At 45.4% G+C, this 15,589-nt stretch overlaps 2 protein-coding genes across 3 annotated transcripts in view; one reads left to right on the plus strand and one right to left on the minus strand.

Moving 5' to 3' along the window:
- LOC117059426 (integrin alpha-X-like) overlaps positions 1-2,276 on the minus strand; it is a 31,886-nt gene extending 29,610 nt beyond the window's left edge. For both annotated transcript variants that reach the window (XM_033171165.1, XM_033171164.1), the window contains exons 1-2: positions 2,135-2,276; positions 712-817 (exon numbers count right to left, since the gene is read on the minus strand). In XM_033171165.1, the coding sequence (XP_033027056.1) occupies positions 712-817; positions 2,135-2,171 (143 nt within the window). In that variant the 5' untranslated portion in view covers positions 2,172-2,276. The remainder of the gene's footprint in view (positions 1-711; positions 818-2,134) is intronic.
- A 9,613-nt stretch (positions 2,277-11,889) lies between these two features.
- Positions 11,890-15,364, plus strand: LOC117059215 (zinc finger protein 501-like). The gene is made up of 2 exons (XM_033170808.1): positions 11,890-12,088; positions 13,131-15,364. Exon 2 carries the CDS (start codon positions 13,169-13,171, stop codon positions 14,531-14,533), a length of 1,365 nt encoding a protein of 454 aa, XP_033026699.1. The 5' UTR covers positions 11,890-12,088; positions 13,131-13,168; the 3' UTR covers positions 14,534-15,364.
- Positions 15,365-15,589: the final 225 nt, after the last annotated feature.

The raw sequence follows: 15,589 nt of genomic DNA on the forward strand, positions 1-15,589 counted from the left end.
GGCCAAAAGCTGCTCAGACAAGGTGAGCTTGGGAGTGGGAGGGAAGTGTGGGGGGTTCATGCATACAGGTAGGGATGAGAGAGAAATGACATTCAATTTGCATTTTAATAAGAAATGGCCTAATTCACATTTCTTGAACCAATACATGGACTGAAATACAGCTATCCTTCACAATTCACGTCTCAAAATTTCACAATGCAGTCCTCCATTAAAGTAATGGGTAGAATTCAAAGTAGCACTAAGGAAATAACTCCATCAGTGCAAGCATTTTTGCTTGCCTGGTGGCACAATTTCCGCTCTCCTCACTCCACACACTGTTCTGGGGTTTTTCCAACCCCATCTCTGAGCCAGTGTGTGTGTGGGGGGGGGGTGTATGGAAGAAGAGAGGGGAAAGAACCATCACACTATCAGGACTTGTTGCACTGACTCCCACCAGTGCAACTATTTAGTTGAATCTATCCCAACATGCACAAAAATGCATATAAAAGGGGGAAGTGTGCATAAAAAGCCACACAAGGGAGGAAAGCCTAGGAAGTTTGGGGTCAGGTCAGGCCACTGAAAATGTCACAATGCATACAAAAAGTGTTGCCAATTAAGGCCCTTGCTGTTTTTGTTCCCCAGTGCCATTTGCCATTTTTTCATCTTCCTTCCGGGCCCTTCTCCCATCTTCCCAGTAACCCTGTCCCTGACACCAAATCAGCTTCCTCTTACTCATTCCTGGTCTGTGCCACGCTGCTCCCAAAGCTCTGAGTTCTTATCTGAAAGATGGTTGGTGTAGTCACATCCACGCTAAATCCGCAACACCGCGACACCAGCACTGCAAGAGTTAAATGGACTCTCAGTAAACCACACACACACACACACACCCCATTCCAGGTTGATTTTTTAAAAATTGTCTTTTCCAGATACAACAAGAAAAGTGGGGACCCATTCCCCACAAGAGAGTACATCAAAGTTACTACTGTAAGGTGTTTAGATAGGTCATCATTACACATACTAGTTGAAGGTTTATTTCCATAGATCTCCATGAAATGCTGGAGGCCTCTATTCATGCTCCTTTTGAGATACGTAAGCAATAAAGATAAATCAAGTTGGATAAAAGGCATTTGTAACAAACGAACATTTGTCAATTTGCCCATGAAAATCAAGTCCCAAAGTTTTTCCAGCCAAGCTTCAAATCTGTATCCAAGGAATACCAATGGTTGGTTATAGTAAGCTGTGGTGCAACAGTCATGAGATGAATAATAAAGTCCTTATGGAAAAGTCTGAGGCATCTGAATCAACCCCTCCAGGTTAATTAACCCAGAACAATTACTATTGTTGCTCAGTGTTGGAATTGAGTCAAGGCTCAGATCCAGACTACAATCTAGTCTGAAGACAATGTGTTAAGGCAGGGCAGTTAACAGCATGGTGATGCCCTCCAGATTTTGCTGGACAACAGCTCCCAACCTCCATGGGATGATGCTACCTGGGACTGATGGGAGTTGGAGCCCAACAACATATGGAGGGTACCACAATGGCTATTCCTGGAGCATGTAATGAAATACTAAAGGAAAAGGCAAGTCCTCATGGTGCTGAAAGCAATTGGTCTGGGGAATGGATGCTGAAGGAAATTATTTACAGTAATTCAAATTTACATTCCTACAAGAATCTCAAAAGGGCCATTAAAAAAAAAAAACTTTCCAGTTCTCATCAAAATTGCCCCAAATTTTCTCACATTCTATTAATTTGATTGTAAATAGCTTCTCTCTTTGGTGGAGAGAACACACAAAGGACAGAGTTAATGTCAGAGTTGTCCTAACTCTGCAGCACGGACATTGCGTGAATTGTGTGTTTGTGGAGCAAGTGAGGCTAGAGCAAATTTATTTCAAACAATGAAGCCGTTTCAAACAGGTGAAAAGAAGTATCAGGAAGTTGTTCTTTTAATGCTACTCCTGCAGAATGCAAGAAGACAATAACTTTGGCTACCATAGAGGGTTGTTGGTTTGCAGCTAGGTTTCACAAGAAATAGATACACTTTGGGGTTTTTTTTCTGTTCTCAATTTGGACCGAGCAGGTTGCTTTTTAAAAGATTTGGATGAGCACCCACCCACCCTAGTTCACACCCTCAGACTCCCTTGCTGTTATCACTCACCTGTGCCCAGGTAAAAAAGCAGTGCTGGAAGATCCATGCCTAGTATTATTTAGACTGGGATGAAATGACCAGTGGATGAAAGAGTAGAAAAGCAGGGAGCCCGGCAGGCAATGGGGCTGCTTTGAAGGTAACTGGCAGCTAAACAGCTGAATACAGAAAGTACAGAAGTGTAACTTTATCAGATACAGAGTCTGAGAAGAAAGCCCAGCCCTCAAGGGGGGGGGGCAGACTAGAACAGAGTGTATGAGTCAGGCAGTGTGGCTACTGGAAGGGGGTGGGAAAATGAGCGAAATGAAAGGCCTGCAAGATCAGAGGCCAAAGAAGAGAGGGCTCTGAACTGCTGTGTTAATAAAAGGAGGCTTTTTTAAAACCACCGACAGCTTATGCTGGGGTGAGAAAAATTGGACCTGCTTGTTGAATTCTCTCTCACACGTGCAACTACTGTACCACTTTAAACACCTTATATCTTTCCCCAAGGAATCCTGGGAACTGTATTTTTTAAGGGTGCTGAGAGTTGTTAGGAGACCCTTGTTCCCCTCCCAAAGAGTGGTTTAACAATCAACCCCTCTTTCCAGACAACACTGCATGAGCAGATGGGCAGCTGGAGAACTTGTAAAGAGTTGCAATCAGGAGCCAGTCAGTGGGGGAGACAGGGGAGAGCTGGAGGAGGAAAAAAGTGCCTTCAGAGAAGGCTGAACTACAGGCTTGAGGTGAGAGGTGATGAGTTGCTGCTGATAGATTCCTTCACTCCATATGAAGAAAAAAAGTCAAGAAGAGAAGTTGGAGGCATGTGCATGTGCAAGAGGTGACTGGGAAGAGGAGTTGTCTTCAAAATCAGCCCTAAATGTCTCTACCTTCTTGGGATTTCCAGCACTAGTAGAATCTGTGTCAGTGCATCTTCAGCCCAGGGGGCCACATCCACACCATACTTTTAAAGCACATGGCTTTTCTGCTAAAGAATCCTGAGAACGGTTGTTTGTGAAAGGTGGTGGGTGTTGTAGTTCTGTGGTGAGTAAACTACTTTCCCAGGAGTCTTTGGGAAAGTCATTTGCTTTGATTGTGCACTGAATAGGTTTTAAGGTGTGGATGTGGCTGAGGTCTCACTGACTGTACCTCAGCAAAAGTACAGAACCCCTGCCCCAGCTATAGGAGCCAAATTCTAGAAGCCAAGGTCCCTTTGGCCCCCCAATAAAATACTTGAGAGGGCTACCCCCAAGAGTTGATGGGCATTGTCATTCAAATGGTCACATGCACTGTGTCATGTGATTGGCTATGCATGGGGGGGGGGGTTACTTGGGCCTTCCAAGTTGGCACCCCTTTCACCCCCAATGCCACTGGAGTCAATAGCTCCTGAAACCGGCTGGGCTCTTTTAAACATAGGCTTCACTTACATTCTGAGCTGTCCAGGATGTTACCTCCTTTGCTTCTTTTGCCTTCTCTAAATTTGATGTATTCTTTCCCTGAATTTTCTGTGAACTCTGCACCCTGACTCACTGAACAGTCTCATTGGAGCTCAGCCTGACCTTGTTCCTTTGGACCTCTCTGCTTATTGACTTTGCACTCCTGGAACCTGATCCCCTGTTGGCCCAGCCTTACTTCCTAGACTAAACTTGGACTTCCAGGATATTATTTTGTATACTCACTATCTTTTTCACACACACACACACCCCACTGGGGCTGGAACTCCTCAGACCACGACCCCCTACCCAGAATGGAACAGCGACCTGTCCTTAGGCCACATCTGCCTCACACATTTGAAGTAGTAAAGCAGCATTCAACTTTAACAGCTTCCTCCAAAGAATCTGGGGAACTGTCGTTTGTTAAAGTTCCTAAGAGTAGCTTGAAGACCCTGTTGTGCCACCAGCCCCCATCTGTGTGATGAGATGCTCTGGCAGTCCCTGCAATCCTCGGCACCACCTTCCCTCTCTTAATAAGATGTACACCTATGAGCTGGCTTTTGGATGGGTAGTTCACGAATCCCCCTTTATTCCTGCTGCCACCATGGATAATATATATCTGAATACTCTACCCAGCCAAATGAGAAGTAGTTAGTGTCTTGCAATTATTTTCTTAAACATAAATAATAAACAATGCTTATTTATATAATCACTCAATGTACATAAGCATAGGGTTTCAATTCCTCTTTCTCTTTTTCGTTGCTTTGTTTCGTATGCAGCACAGGCTTCTATATTACTGTTCCTGTCAGGGCCAGCGCATCCCATTTTGCCACTTGAGGCGAAATGGGAAGTGCCGCCATGCCCTGCTGCCACGCCACACAGTCTGCCCTGCCGCCTCCGGCATTGCTTTACCCCACCTCATGGGTGGGCCATGTCTGGTTCCTCTAACTAACCAGCCCTGCTTCACACCCACTGCCAACTCTCCTCCCACCCTCATTCTGCTCTTAACTGAACTCTCAACTGACTCTCAACTGCCAGCATTCAAATTCCTTTTCAAAATTCCCATCCAATCAGCACGCACAACCAACATTCCAAACTCACTCTCTCCCCAACCACCTTCCTTACTTTACCTTAATTCTTCCAACAGGCTTCCCTTTACATTTACCTCAATTACACTACTATTACATACAATATTATATATCAGAACCTCACAGACCTCTGTTGCTCTTGTACAGCTGCAGTTCCCAGAACGGTTTAACAGTCAATCCCTCTTCCCAGGGAACTCTGAGAATTGTACCTCTGTGAAGGGCAAAGTGCTCTCCCAGCAACCTGGCTTTATTCTCCATTGGCTTCTACCAATATATGTGACTTCCTGCGTACATTTCTTTCCAGGTCAGCCATTTCATATAATGGTTTACGTCAATCAAACAAACATGGGGGAAAATGCCAAATATATGGTGCTAACTACCCAGGGTGCAGGGCACATGGTCTTAGACTTGCTGATGGCTTCTCTTTCTGTCTTTTGTTAGGTTCATGACTTGGCCATTATTAGCTTGGTTCCCCCTCTCTTACAGGTGGTTTCCTGGACAGGGAAAGCTGAGGCCAGCTACTTAAAGTCAAATTTCAGTTTAACCTTCCAAACATTACAGGTAATTAATTCAAACTTTTATTTGACCCAAGTATTTAATGGGATCTGGTCCCCCACAAACTCATAACAGTATGTTTAAAGTTTTGTAATTTTTTGCTGATTTTATCGTTTTAGCTTTTTGTAAACTGATTTGAGGGGCTTTCTTTTCCAATCAAGCGGTATGTAAATTTTTATGAAATAAATAAATAAATAAATAAATGGGTTTTGAATTTTTCAAAGAACATGGAGAGGGGCTATCAGCGGAGACTCTAGACACCTGTTCCCTGCCCCCAGAAAACACACGCTGAAATCCTACAAACACACACAAAAGCCTACAGGCATAATATGGAAATGATTGCAGCTAATCCTAAAGCAGCAGTCCTAACCTCTCTTATCTGGAAGTAAGCCCCATTGAACTCAATGAAGCTTAGCTCTGAGTAGACATTGCAGCATACATATACATGCACACATAAACATAAACACAAACACAGGCCCCATATGCACTATACATTTAAAGCAGTGTTGTACCACTTAAAACAGTTTTGGCTTCCCTCAAAAAACCCTACAATTCCTGGGAACTGTAGCTCTGTGGAGGGGAAATGTGTCTTCTTATAACTCTCAGCAACATTAACGAACTTCATTTCCCATTATTCTCTGAAGGAAGCCATGACTGTTTAAAGTGGTATAATTCTGCTTTGAATGTATAGTGCAGAAACAAACAAACAAACACACACACACACACGGGGAGAGAGAGAGGACTCAGCTATATAGCTGCAAAAAACCCATGTTTTAAGTGTGTTTTAAGTGCAATATACCATGTGAAATTAGATGGCGATGGTGAGCCTTATGGAAAATTCAATGTATTTTTAAAAACACTTTTTTAAAAAAGCATTTTCAGAACGGTTTTTATATGTTTGTAGATTCCACCACAGGTTCTAGTGGGGTTTACCTTCAAAGTGATTAGGTTTTTTAAAAAAATCGGGCAAACATTTCAGGAGCTCCTCTGAGGTTTTTATTATTCATGTTAACTTTTAGTCTTGTTCTTTATAGCAGGTTCTCTTTCAAATTGGAGCTGCTGTGTGATGCAGTGGGGGCACTCACCTTGATCTCTCCATCACAACACCCAGCCTCCTGAATATTTCCTAATGTGTGTTCATTCATAAGAGTCACTGGCAGATCAGCTATTATCTCCCTTCCTTTTCATTGGGTGACATTATGTTTCGATCACTCTACATAGGCTTGCCACTTTCCTCTAGTTGCTAAAGAGGGCGATCAGTACTTGTTTCCTCCACACCAAGCTTAGGCCAGTTCGACTGTATACGTCCTTAAAATATTCTAACTAAATTATCATGGCAGTCACACGAGACCATTTGCATTCTGTGAAATTAATACTACAGTAAAAAAGGGGGGGAGATGTAGATTGTATTAACAATGTGCCAGGAAAAACTACTGAATCCTCACCCTGATTTCAGTAGTGAGTTTTGTGTGTGTGTGTGTGTGTGTGTGTGTGTTTCCTACATTTCCAACCTAAGTGTTATACAAAAGATGAAGAAAAGCTCTATTGTTATTGGTTCCCAAAAGTTCGATTTAGCTTGCTATCCACTTTGAACCTTTAAAGAAAGTGCTTCAAAGTACCTGTCAGCCTCACCCACCTCATAGGGTTGCTGTGTAGATAAAACTGGGGGGGGGGGGACAGAGAAGAACCACATATGATGTCTTTTACTCATTGAAAGAAAGGAACAAGACACATAAGTAAATGATGCATCAGATACTTTTGTATGTCTAAGTGGCCCAAATCAGTCCTTGGATTTCAGCTGCCCTTTCTATTCTGGTTCCCCACAAAAGTAGTAAAGGAACAAACAGGATGCAGAAGGATTATGTTCCTCTTCTCAATTTGTTGCTAAGGTTTGCAAAATCCTAAGTCTTGATTCTTGCAAAATAATAATAATAATAATAAATCAAACAAACCCAGAGATCAATCATCCCAAGTCAAGATACTGTTGCTTCTGGGTCAAGGGTACAGCAGCTGATTCAAAACTTTCTATCTTTTCCAGATCAGTAAGCAGCACAGACAAACACCTTAGCTCTAATGAAGGTTAAGTAAAGCTGCAGAAACAGTGGTATTATAAATTTTAGCACTACAAGCTTTACAAGGTTGGTTGGCCTTGCTGTTCACATGGGCAGACCGTTCACACCAGATGTCACCAAAAAAACCACCAGGATATATGCACACGCCAACACTAGAGAAGGGGAATTCACAGCTGAGAAACAGAACTACACATTTCACCAGGTGGCAGGAAATACTGAAGGCTTCCTGGCTGCTGATCACCTGATTTTTTATTCACCTTTAAAAACACCATAGGCATAAGCCAATAGGTGTAACAAACCAAAGCAGCTGCACTTGCAGTGTCATCACAACAGGGGGGGCAGTTCGTCCTGGGTGCCATGTCGGGGGGGTGTGTGACAAGAAGGCACCCCACAGGGGCTTGCCCTGCCGCAGCAGAGCAAGCAGTCATCATGCCGCTGCAGTCGAGCACTGGAGCGATAGTGGCAGCAAACTGCTATGTACAGCGCATGTGCAGCGTTGCACGCATGCGCTCTATGCAACGACGATGCACATGCGCTGTACATAGCGGTTTGCTGCTGGCGTCGCTCGAGCACCGTACAGATGGCGGTGGGATCCCTCCATCGCTGCTACAGCCACATGTAGAGGATCCTCCATTCGTGGCTGCAGCCGCGAGCAGAGGATCCCAGCACTGTCCGTACAGCGCTGGAGCACCGGCGGTAGCAAACCGCTATGTACAGCATCGCTATGTACGGCACATGCACCCTATGTAGTGACACCACACCCTGGGTGTCACAACACCATCGTTCTCCCCTTTGCACTTGAATAAAATGGGGGGGGGGGTTTGGACTCGGTCTGACCCTTATGTTTCCCTGCCCTTATGGTTTTGATTTATGGGCTACTACTAAAATGAGGCTGCATTTTAAATTGTATTTTAACCAGTATTTTAATCCTGTATTTTAATTAACTGTTTTTTCTTTCTTTTATATTTTATTGTAATTTTATTGGTGTTAGCCACCCTGAGCCCAGTTCTGGCCAGGGAGGGCAGGGTATAAATAAAAATTTATTATTATTATATCTATTATTGCATAATCATTCGCAAGACGCAGCACACACAACCATTTGAATGGCAATGGCCACCAACTTGGGGGTGGGCAGCCCTGTTAAATATTTTATTGGGGGGCTGAAGGGACTCGGCCCCTAGAAGTTGGCTCCTATGGTCATAGGAACATGGTCCTCCCAGCAAAATATATTGGGGAAATGTAATTTCCTTGAAATGGAAGCAGGATACCTGCATTAGACCCTTGCAGCAACAGAGTGAGGAGGACTGAGCAAGATAAAATAGTTGCCTCTGCAAAGTTCCCATCAGCTACATAAAAATATTTTTTGCTTCTTAAAGCATTGCTCAATACTGCAGTTCTTTTGCATCTCTCTCACACGACCCGCTGCTGTGGCTTTGCTCACGATGTTGCCAGGTGGCTGAAGCCCATAAGCACGCATTCTGGCTGATACAAGCCACATCGGTGTGGTTTGGCTGCTTTAAAACCCACTTCCTTGTCTCGTGAACATCTAACTGCTATGCCCCCTTTTCTTTGCCTTTTAAGGAAAGGAGAAAAACTTTTGCTCCCTAGGATCTATCCATTAAATGTGCCACACTTTAAAAAGGCATTTTGGTGTCCTTTTCCTACTTAATGCACAACCTACTTTATGGATGGATATCCATAAAGTGATTGCAATGGGATTAGGGGCTGGGCTAGATGAGCTCTTAGAGTCTTTTTCAGCCTCGTGACATTTGATGGTTTGAACAGGAGACTGCTAAGAGAACCAGGATTACTTTGGTGGCCTGGCAAAGTGGCAAAATACTTTTCCACATTACTGAGGTTGCTGTCTCTAGCTTTTTCGGAAGAGGAGAGCATTATCCCTCACTCCTCTGAGCTCTGAAATGTGCTGACTGAGTCTGTGTGAGCAAAGATAGCATATTGAGAAGCTACAGCAGGGAGAAGTTTAGACAAGAGTCAGGCTGCAGGTCAGAGTGTAAAATGGAGCTCTTGAAACGTCACTGGGGTGCAAACCTTGCCCCTACAAAATCTGGTGGCAGTCAGGGTATGTTAAGTATGCCATGAATCTATGCTGAATCTATATGTGAATAAACCATGTATCCCAGAATGCCTTAAGAGCTGCTCCAGATTGGTATATTCTGCCAAAGGTTTCTGACAAATACAGCGGTGGATTTATTCTCCTTTAGTTTGTGTCCTGATGCTTCCCCAATGCTACCACTGTATTGTCATCTGGAAAGGAAAAACATAAACCTGAACGTTGTCATAAGGGCAGTCCAGGCAGAGAATATAACAACTCTTGGTCAGCTGTTGAGGCAGACCCACTATCCTGGTAGACCTTTCAGAATCAGCAGGGATACAGATACATGATGGAAAGGGTAGCTGGAAGGCTCAATTGTCATGTCCCAGTGGCCTTCTAGCAGCCCAACCTGGGCCAAGACATTTTTGGCACCTGAGGTGAACCACAAAATGGCGCTCCCCCTCTGTAAGGGAAGAAGGGGTGAGGTCGGTGAGTGAAGATCTACCTCAGGAACAAGGGGGGGGGACTAAAGAGCTACATCGGGAACAAGGTCTAGAACAAGGGTTCACCAGGAGGCTGCTGTAGAGGCGGTCTAGGGAGGGGCTGCCAAGGAGACAGTAGATCCAGACTCCAAGGAGTGTGCTGCAGCCGTCACTGTCACAGCAGCAGTGGCAGCAAAGTTATCCGCACCACAGTAGAATTGCTAATTTTTTAAATTAATAAATAAATAAATCCTATCTGTATATCACATATATGCACGCCTCCTTTTAACATAAGAGGACTCTAGAAAGGGATCTGGCTCCCGAAAAATAATAACTTTAGCAACTCATGCTCACAAAATTTTAACAAGACATTGTCAAAAGGAATAAACACACAAATCAGGGGCAGTTATTTGCCCGTGACAGGGAGGAGATAGGAACTGTCCCTAATAAACAGGGATAACTGAAGCATTTGTCATATTCCTCCAGTACTTAAATCTATAAAGAGATATCTGCCAATAACACATCATCTAAAATTGGCAGAAGTGACACATCAATGAGAGCTAGAAATTTTTATTTTCCTCACCCAGCAAAACAAAATAGATGCAAGCTGATTAGTCTGGCCAAATATAGCTCTGGGGGAGAAGTCTGTCATTCATCCGCTGGTGGTGAACTTCCTTGCTATTTAAAAATACAGATATATGAAAAATTCAACTTCCTCTTTCCTGTATTTTGGCGACCAGTGGTGAGGTGATGCAGAGAAATAATAGCAGGACAGAAATGACTATATGGGATTATTTATGGTTGAGTCCAGCATTGCAATACCACTTTTGTGCAGTGATGTGAACTCACTGCATTTGCAAGCTGACCTTGTGTTTCTCTTGGAAGCAGACGGGAAGAAAGAAATTCAAAATTTAAATGACACCGTCATCACAAATATGGTATCCTGCTTGTTTCCTTCTTTGATAGGTAGACAGATAGATAGATGAGGGAAATGTTTTGGGGTCAGACCTGAGAAAGCTTTATATGTAGAGCTGCACTCCATGTTACTGGACTACAACTCCCATCAGTCCAAGCTATGTTGGCTAAAGTCCAAGGATAATAGGAGTTGTCCTCCAAAAAACATCAGGAGAACATCATACTGGCTATTCCTGACCTAAATAGCAATATATTTTTATAGGTTTCTTGTGGGTCAAGTCTGATTTATCCATGAAACCCTTAAAGGCTTGTGATTCTGTGTCCAGCTTCTTTGTAAGATAATTGCTTTAGCTGGCCAGCTAAGTAGCATAATTTACATGTCCAAAGAAGCTGCCTTAAGAGAAAAATTGGAGCAACCCTCTTCTATCCCTCACCTAATTGGAAGTGACTATACTGTGTAAGGTAGAACAAAAATAGCCAGAGTCTCATCACTCAGAGATTGGTGAGTTAATTGTGTTCAAGGTCCTTGCATTAATTTACAAGGCTCTTGACAACTTTGGCGAAGGATCCCTCAGGGACCACCTGATCCCTCATTCCAGGGGAGTCACTGGGAGTTGTTCCCCGTGGCTCAGATGCACAGCTTGTACCCACCAGGTGCAAGCGTTCAATATTATGGGCCCAGTTTTATGGAACTCCCTTCCAGATGTGGTGAGTCAGCCCCATCCCCCATCCCACTTACTGAATCCTTTTTTTTTTATTCCAGCATGCATTTTAACTGAAGTCTGGTTTTATAATTTTAACTCTTCGTTCCATTGCACCAGATTGTAATAAAGCGGCATATAAATTGTATAAGGAAATAAGGAATCAATTAATATTTCCAAAGAGCCCTGTTGACTTCTTCTTTTATACCAGCTGCTAGGAATCTCAACGGGGGGGGGAGGGTGGAGCGCTCTTGCCAGCTCGCTGGCTTTCCCCAAGGCATCCCATGAGAACAGGGGTGCTGGACTAGATGGGGCTCTGGCCTGATCCAGCGACAAGAGGGCATTCTGCTAACTTGCTGCAAAACATCACGTTAAAGGGAAAAAAAAAACCACCAGCAGCATCTGCAGAGCGGGAGAGCAAAGAGTTAAAACCACAGAGCGTCCGCGGCGGCATTCCCAGTTTTCTGCCAGCCAGGCTGGTGGTTCCTGAAGATGTTGGAGATCGCTGCAGGGAAAGAGAAGGGGAGCTCTAATACAGGGTGCACCTTCCTCCGTGGCTGCTCCTCCCTCCAGCTGGGCTTTGCTGGCTGGTGGATGCTTTAAGCCACCTGGGGAGGCGGCTTGTGCCTGGAGCCACCCGGAGGGGGGAGGCGGGGATGGTGATGTCAGGGGCACAAATACCCTGAGTTCGGTAAGTTGGCCGGGCGTGGGCGAAGGGAGAAAGAGAAAGAGGACGCGTGTGTTATATATATATTATGATCATAGCATTGGGAGCCCGGCGATCCTCTAGTCCAGCCCCCTCTGCGATGCAGAGATATGCAGCTGTCCCACACGGTGATCGAACCTGCAACCTTGGCGTTCTCAGCAACATGCTCCAGCCAGCTGAGAGAGAGAGAGGGGGGCAGACAGACAGACAGAAAGGAGATGAACCGCGCAGGGAAACGGCAGTGGAATGCAGTGGGTGGTAGAGAAGATATAATGGGTGTTCTATAGTATAATGCTTAGGAATGAATCGTAGCTTTACTAGCGGATATTTAATTATACATTGCATGATGCCGAAAAATAAAGGTAAACGAAACGGAGGACCAAAAGAAGAAAATGCACATCTCGCTGCACGCTCCAACATAGTAATTCTCCCCCAATAGTTGCAATGGGAAAGTCCACTGAACATTTATAAAGAAACCCTCGTTTATTAACAGCACAATCCTAAGCAGGTCTGGTCAGAATTGAGTCCTGAATCCAAGGTGAGAGTTACTCCCAGAAAAGTGGGGTTAATATTGCAGCTTTAAGGTACTACAAGGGATTGAACCTTTGGTCTTAATTTTATTCACTTATAGCTTCATTGGTATTATTTTATTTTATTGATTTATTCATTAAATTTGTATATTCTCTTACAATGGTACCAGCTGCTGCCTGCTTGCTTGCCTGCCTGCTATTGCCCTCCAGCCTCATTTTATTCCAGTACTGGATAAGCAGCTGCGATATCTCTCTAGTTTTGTGGTGCATTCTAATTCCTTCCTACAGGTGTTTAAAACTACTAAGGGTCTAATAAAGTGTTCGTGAGTGTTTTAAAGATATTGTTCTGCTGCTTTTAAATTGTACACTACTTAGAGATTTTTTAAAAATATTAAGCAGGTTTTCAATATAATGGCATGGAAATAGAAAAGACCCATAAATGATTCCTGACAGAGCTTGTGTGATCCATAACCCCATTTGTGTTTGTTTTTTTCCAGTCTCCAATCCAGGATCTCATGTCCTCCAGGCTCCTAGAATGGAGCAGGAAGAGGATCTGATTATCCAAAGTTCAAGGGATCTATCTGAGGCTCCTAGAGGACACATAGCAGGTGGTGGGCCTGGGATGGGGGAACTTGCGGGCGAGCCAGCCCCTTACAAGTGCTCCATTTGCCGAAAGAGATTCAACAAGACATCCAACCTGGTCCAGCACGAGAAGATCCACACGGGCGAGAAGCCCTACAAATGCTCGCAATGCGGGAAAAGGTTCACCCGGAGCAACAACCTGGCTGAGCACGAGAAGATCCACACGGGAGAGAAGCCTTACAAATGTCCCGAGTGCGGGAAGACCTTCAACCGCAGCTCCATTCTGCTCAGGCACCGGAGGATCCATACGGGAGACAAGCCCTACAAGTGCCCCCGGTGCGGTAAGAGTTTCGACGAGAGCGCCAGGCTCCGGGTGCACCAAAGGACTCACCTGACAGAGGTGGCCTACCTCATCGACAGCAACGGGGAGGCCACGGCCATCGACACGAGCGGCGTGGCCCACAGCTGCTCCGACTGCGGCAAGACGTTCAGCCTCTACTCGAATCTGACGAAGCACCAAAGGATTCACACGGGCGAGAAGCCGTACCGGTGCGCCCAGTGCGGGGTCAACTTCAGCGAGGCCTCCAACCTGATCCGCCACCAGAGGTACCACGCGCGGGACAAGCCATTCCAGTGCCCCATGTGCCAGAAAAGCTTTGGCCAGAGTTCGCACCTCATCCAGCACCAGCGCATCCACACGGGCGAGCGGCCCCACAAGTGCCCCGACTGCGGGAAGAGCTTCATCGAGAACTCGACCCTGAAGAAGCACCAGCGGATCCACACTGGGGAGAAGCCCCACCGGTGCGTGGAATGCGGCAAGAGCTTCAGCCTCAGCTCCCACCTGGTGACGCACCAGAGGAGCCACACAGGGGAGCGGCCTTACAAATGCGAGGAGTGCGGGAAGGGCTTCACCGACACGTCCTCCCTCATCATCCACCGGCGGAGCCACACCGGGGAGAAGCCCTACAAGTGTGACGTGTGCGGCAAGGCCTTTGTGCTGAGCTCCGTCTACCTGAACCACCACCGGACTCACACCGGGGAGAAGCCTTTCGGCTGCCCCGACTGCGGCCGCGCCTTCCGCCAGTGGTCGCAGCTGGTCATTCACCGGAGACTCCACACGGGCGAGCGGCCCTACAAATGCCCCTATTGCAACAAGGGGTTCTGCGACAGCTCCACCCTGACGAAGCACAAAAGGACCCACACGGGAGAGAAGCCAAACACGTGTGCCGAGTGCGGGATGAGCTTCAGCTCGAAGGCGCAGCTGGTGGAGCATCAGGCCCTGCACAGGGGAGAGGCATCTGCTCTGGCTATCCTGTAGCCATTGAGAACCTTGCCTTTTATATTAGAGATCCAGATGCCGTTGGACTCTTCTTCCCATCATCCCTGGTAGCTGTGGCCAGTGGTAAGGGATGATGGGAGTTGTAGGCCATCAACATCTGGATGGGCTATTATTGCCTTTATTTTTGAGGTGTGTATGGGATAGCTCTGCAGGCTGTTTGCTCACCTCTGTATGTCCGCATTCATTCTTGACCCTTTGCCTTCCAGTGCCAGTGAGCATGGCAACCTTCGCCCCGTCGCTTAGTGTGAGGCGAGTTGGTTGCTGGGCATGCAAATAGGTATGAGATGAAGGTGGACATCAGAATGGTGGCTGGTAATGTCGCAGAGGTATTGATGCCTGTCAAAAGCAGGGGAAAGCAGAGGTGTTCCCCTCCTTGGTTCCCACAGATGGAAACATAGGTGGGGACTCCTTTCACAAACAGGCTATTATCCTCCCCTCACTTTTTACTTTCAGATGATGCTCCCATGTGCACCAGCTAAACAGTGGACAGACTCACAAAGTATGGAACGTTGAGAGATGCACACTTGAGATTTTTCTTTTTTAAAAAAAGCAGTAGAAAACCTGTTCTCTCTTCTTTCTCTGTGTAGAATTTTGAGTGTATAAGAACAGAAATTTCTCTAGTATAGCACTGTTATTAAGGGTTAACAATTACTATAGCTGCTGCTTTTTTTCCTGCATTCCACTTGGTGCTACAAAATATTTTTTTTCTCCTTGTGAAAGGAATATCCCACCATCCATGGATTTCACGGAAGAGACCCAGTGTTCTGCCGTCAACCCCCCAATCCAGTGTGTGTACATAAAACTTTTTTTAAATTGTCTTTTTACATTTTTAAAAAATGTCTTTGAAAGGACCCCAAAGCCAAAAGCACTGCTTCCTCAGGTACAAGGAGCAGTATGGGAACTTTTGGCCCTGTTTAAATCACCCAGAGTTTGCTGTGCTGTCACAACCTGGACAAAATATAGTTAAGATTAACTATGGCTTGTTGAAAGAAGCCAACTTCAAACCACAAGAAGCTGACCTGTTTTCAATAAGTG

Source organism: Lacerta agilis, chromosome 14, assembly GCF_009819535.1.
Source record: "Lacerta agilis isolate rLacAgi1 chromosome 14, rLacAgi1.pri, whole genome shotgun sequence".
Lineage (NCBI taxonomy): Eukaryota > Metazoa > Chordata > Lepidosauria > Squamata > Lacertidae > Lacerta > Lacerta agilis.

Excerpts from the sequence above, each read along its gene's own strand:
- LOC117059215 (XM_033170808.1), top strand. The coding sequence starts at position 13,169 with ATGGAGCAGGAAGAGGATCTGATTATCCAAAGTTCAAGGGATCTATCT.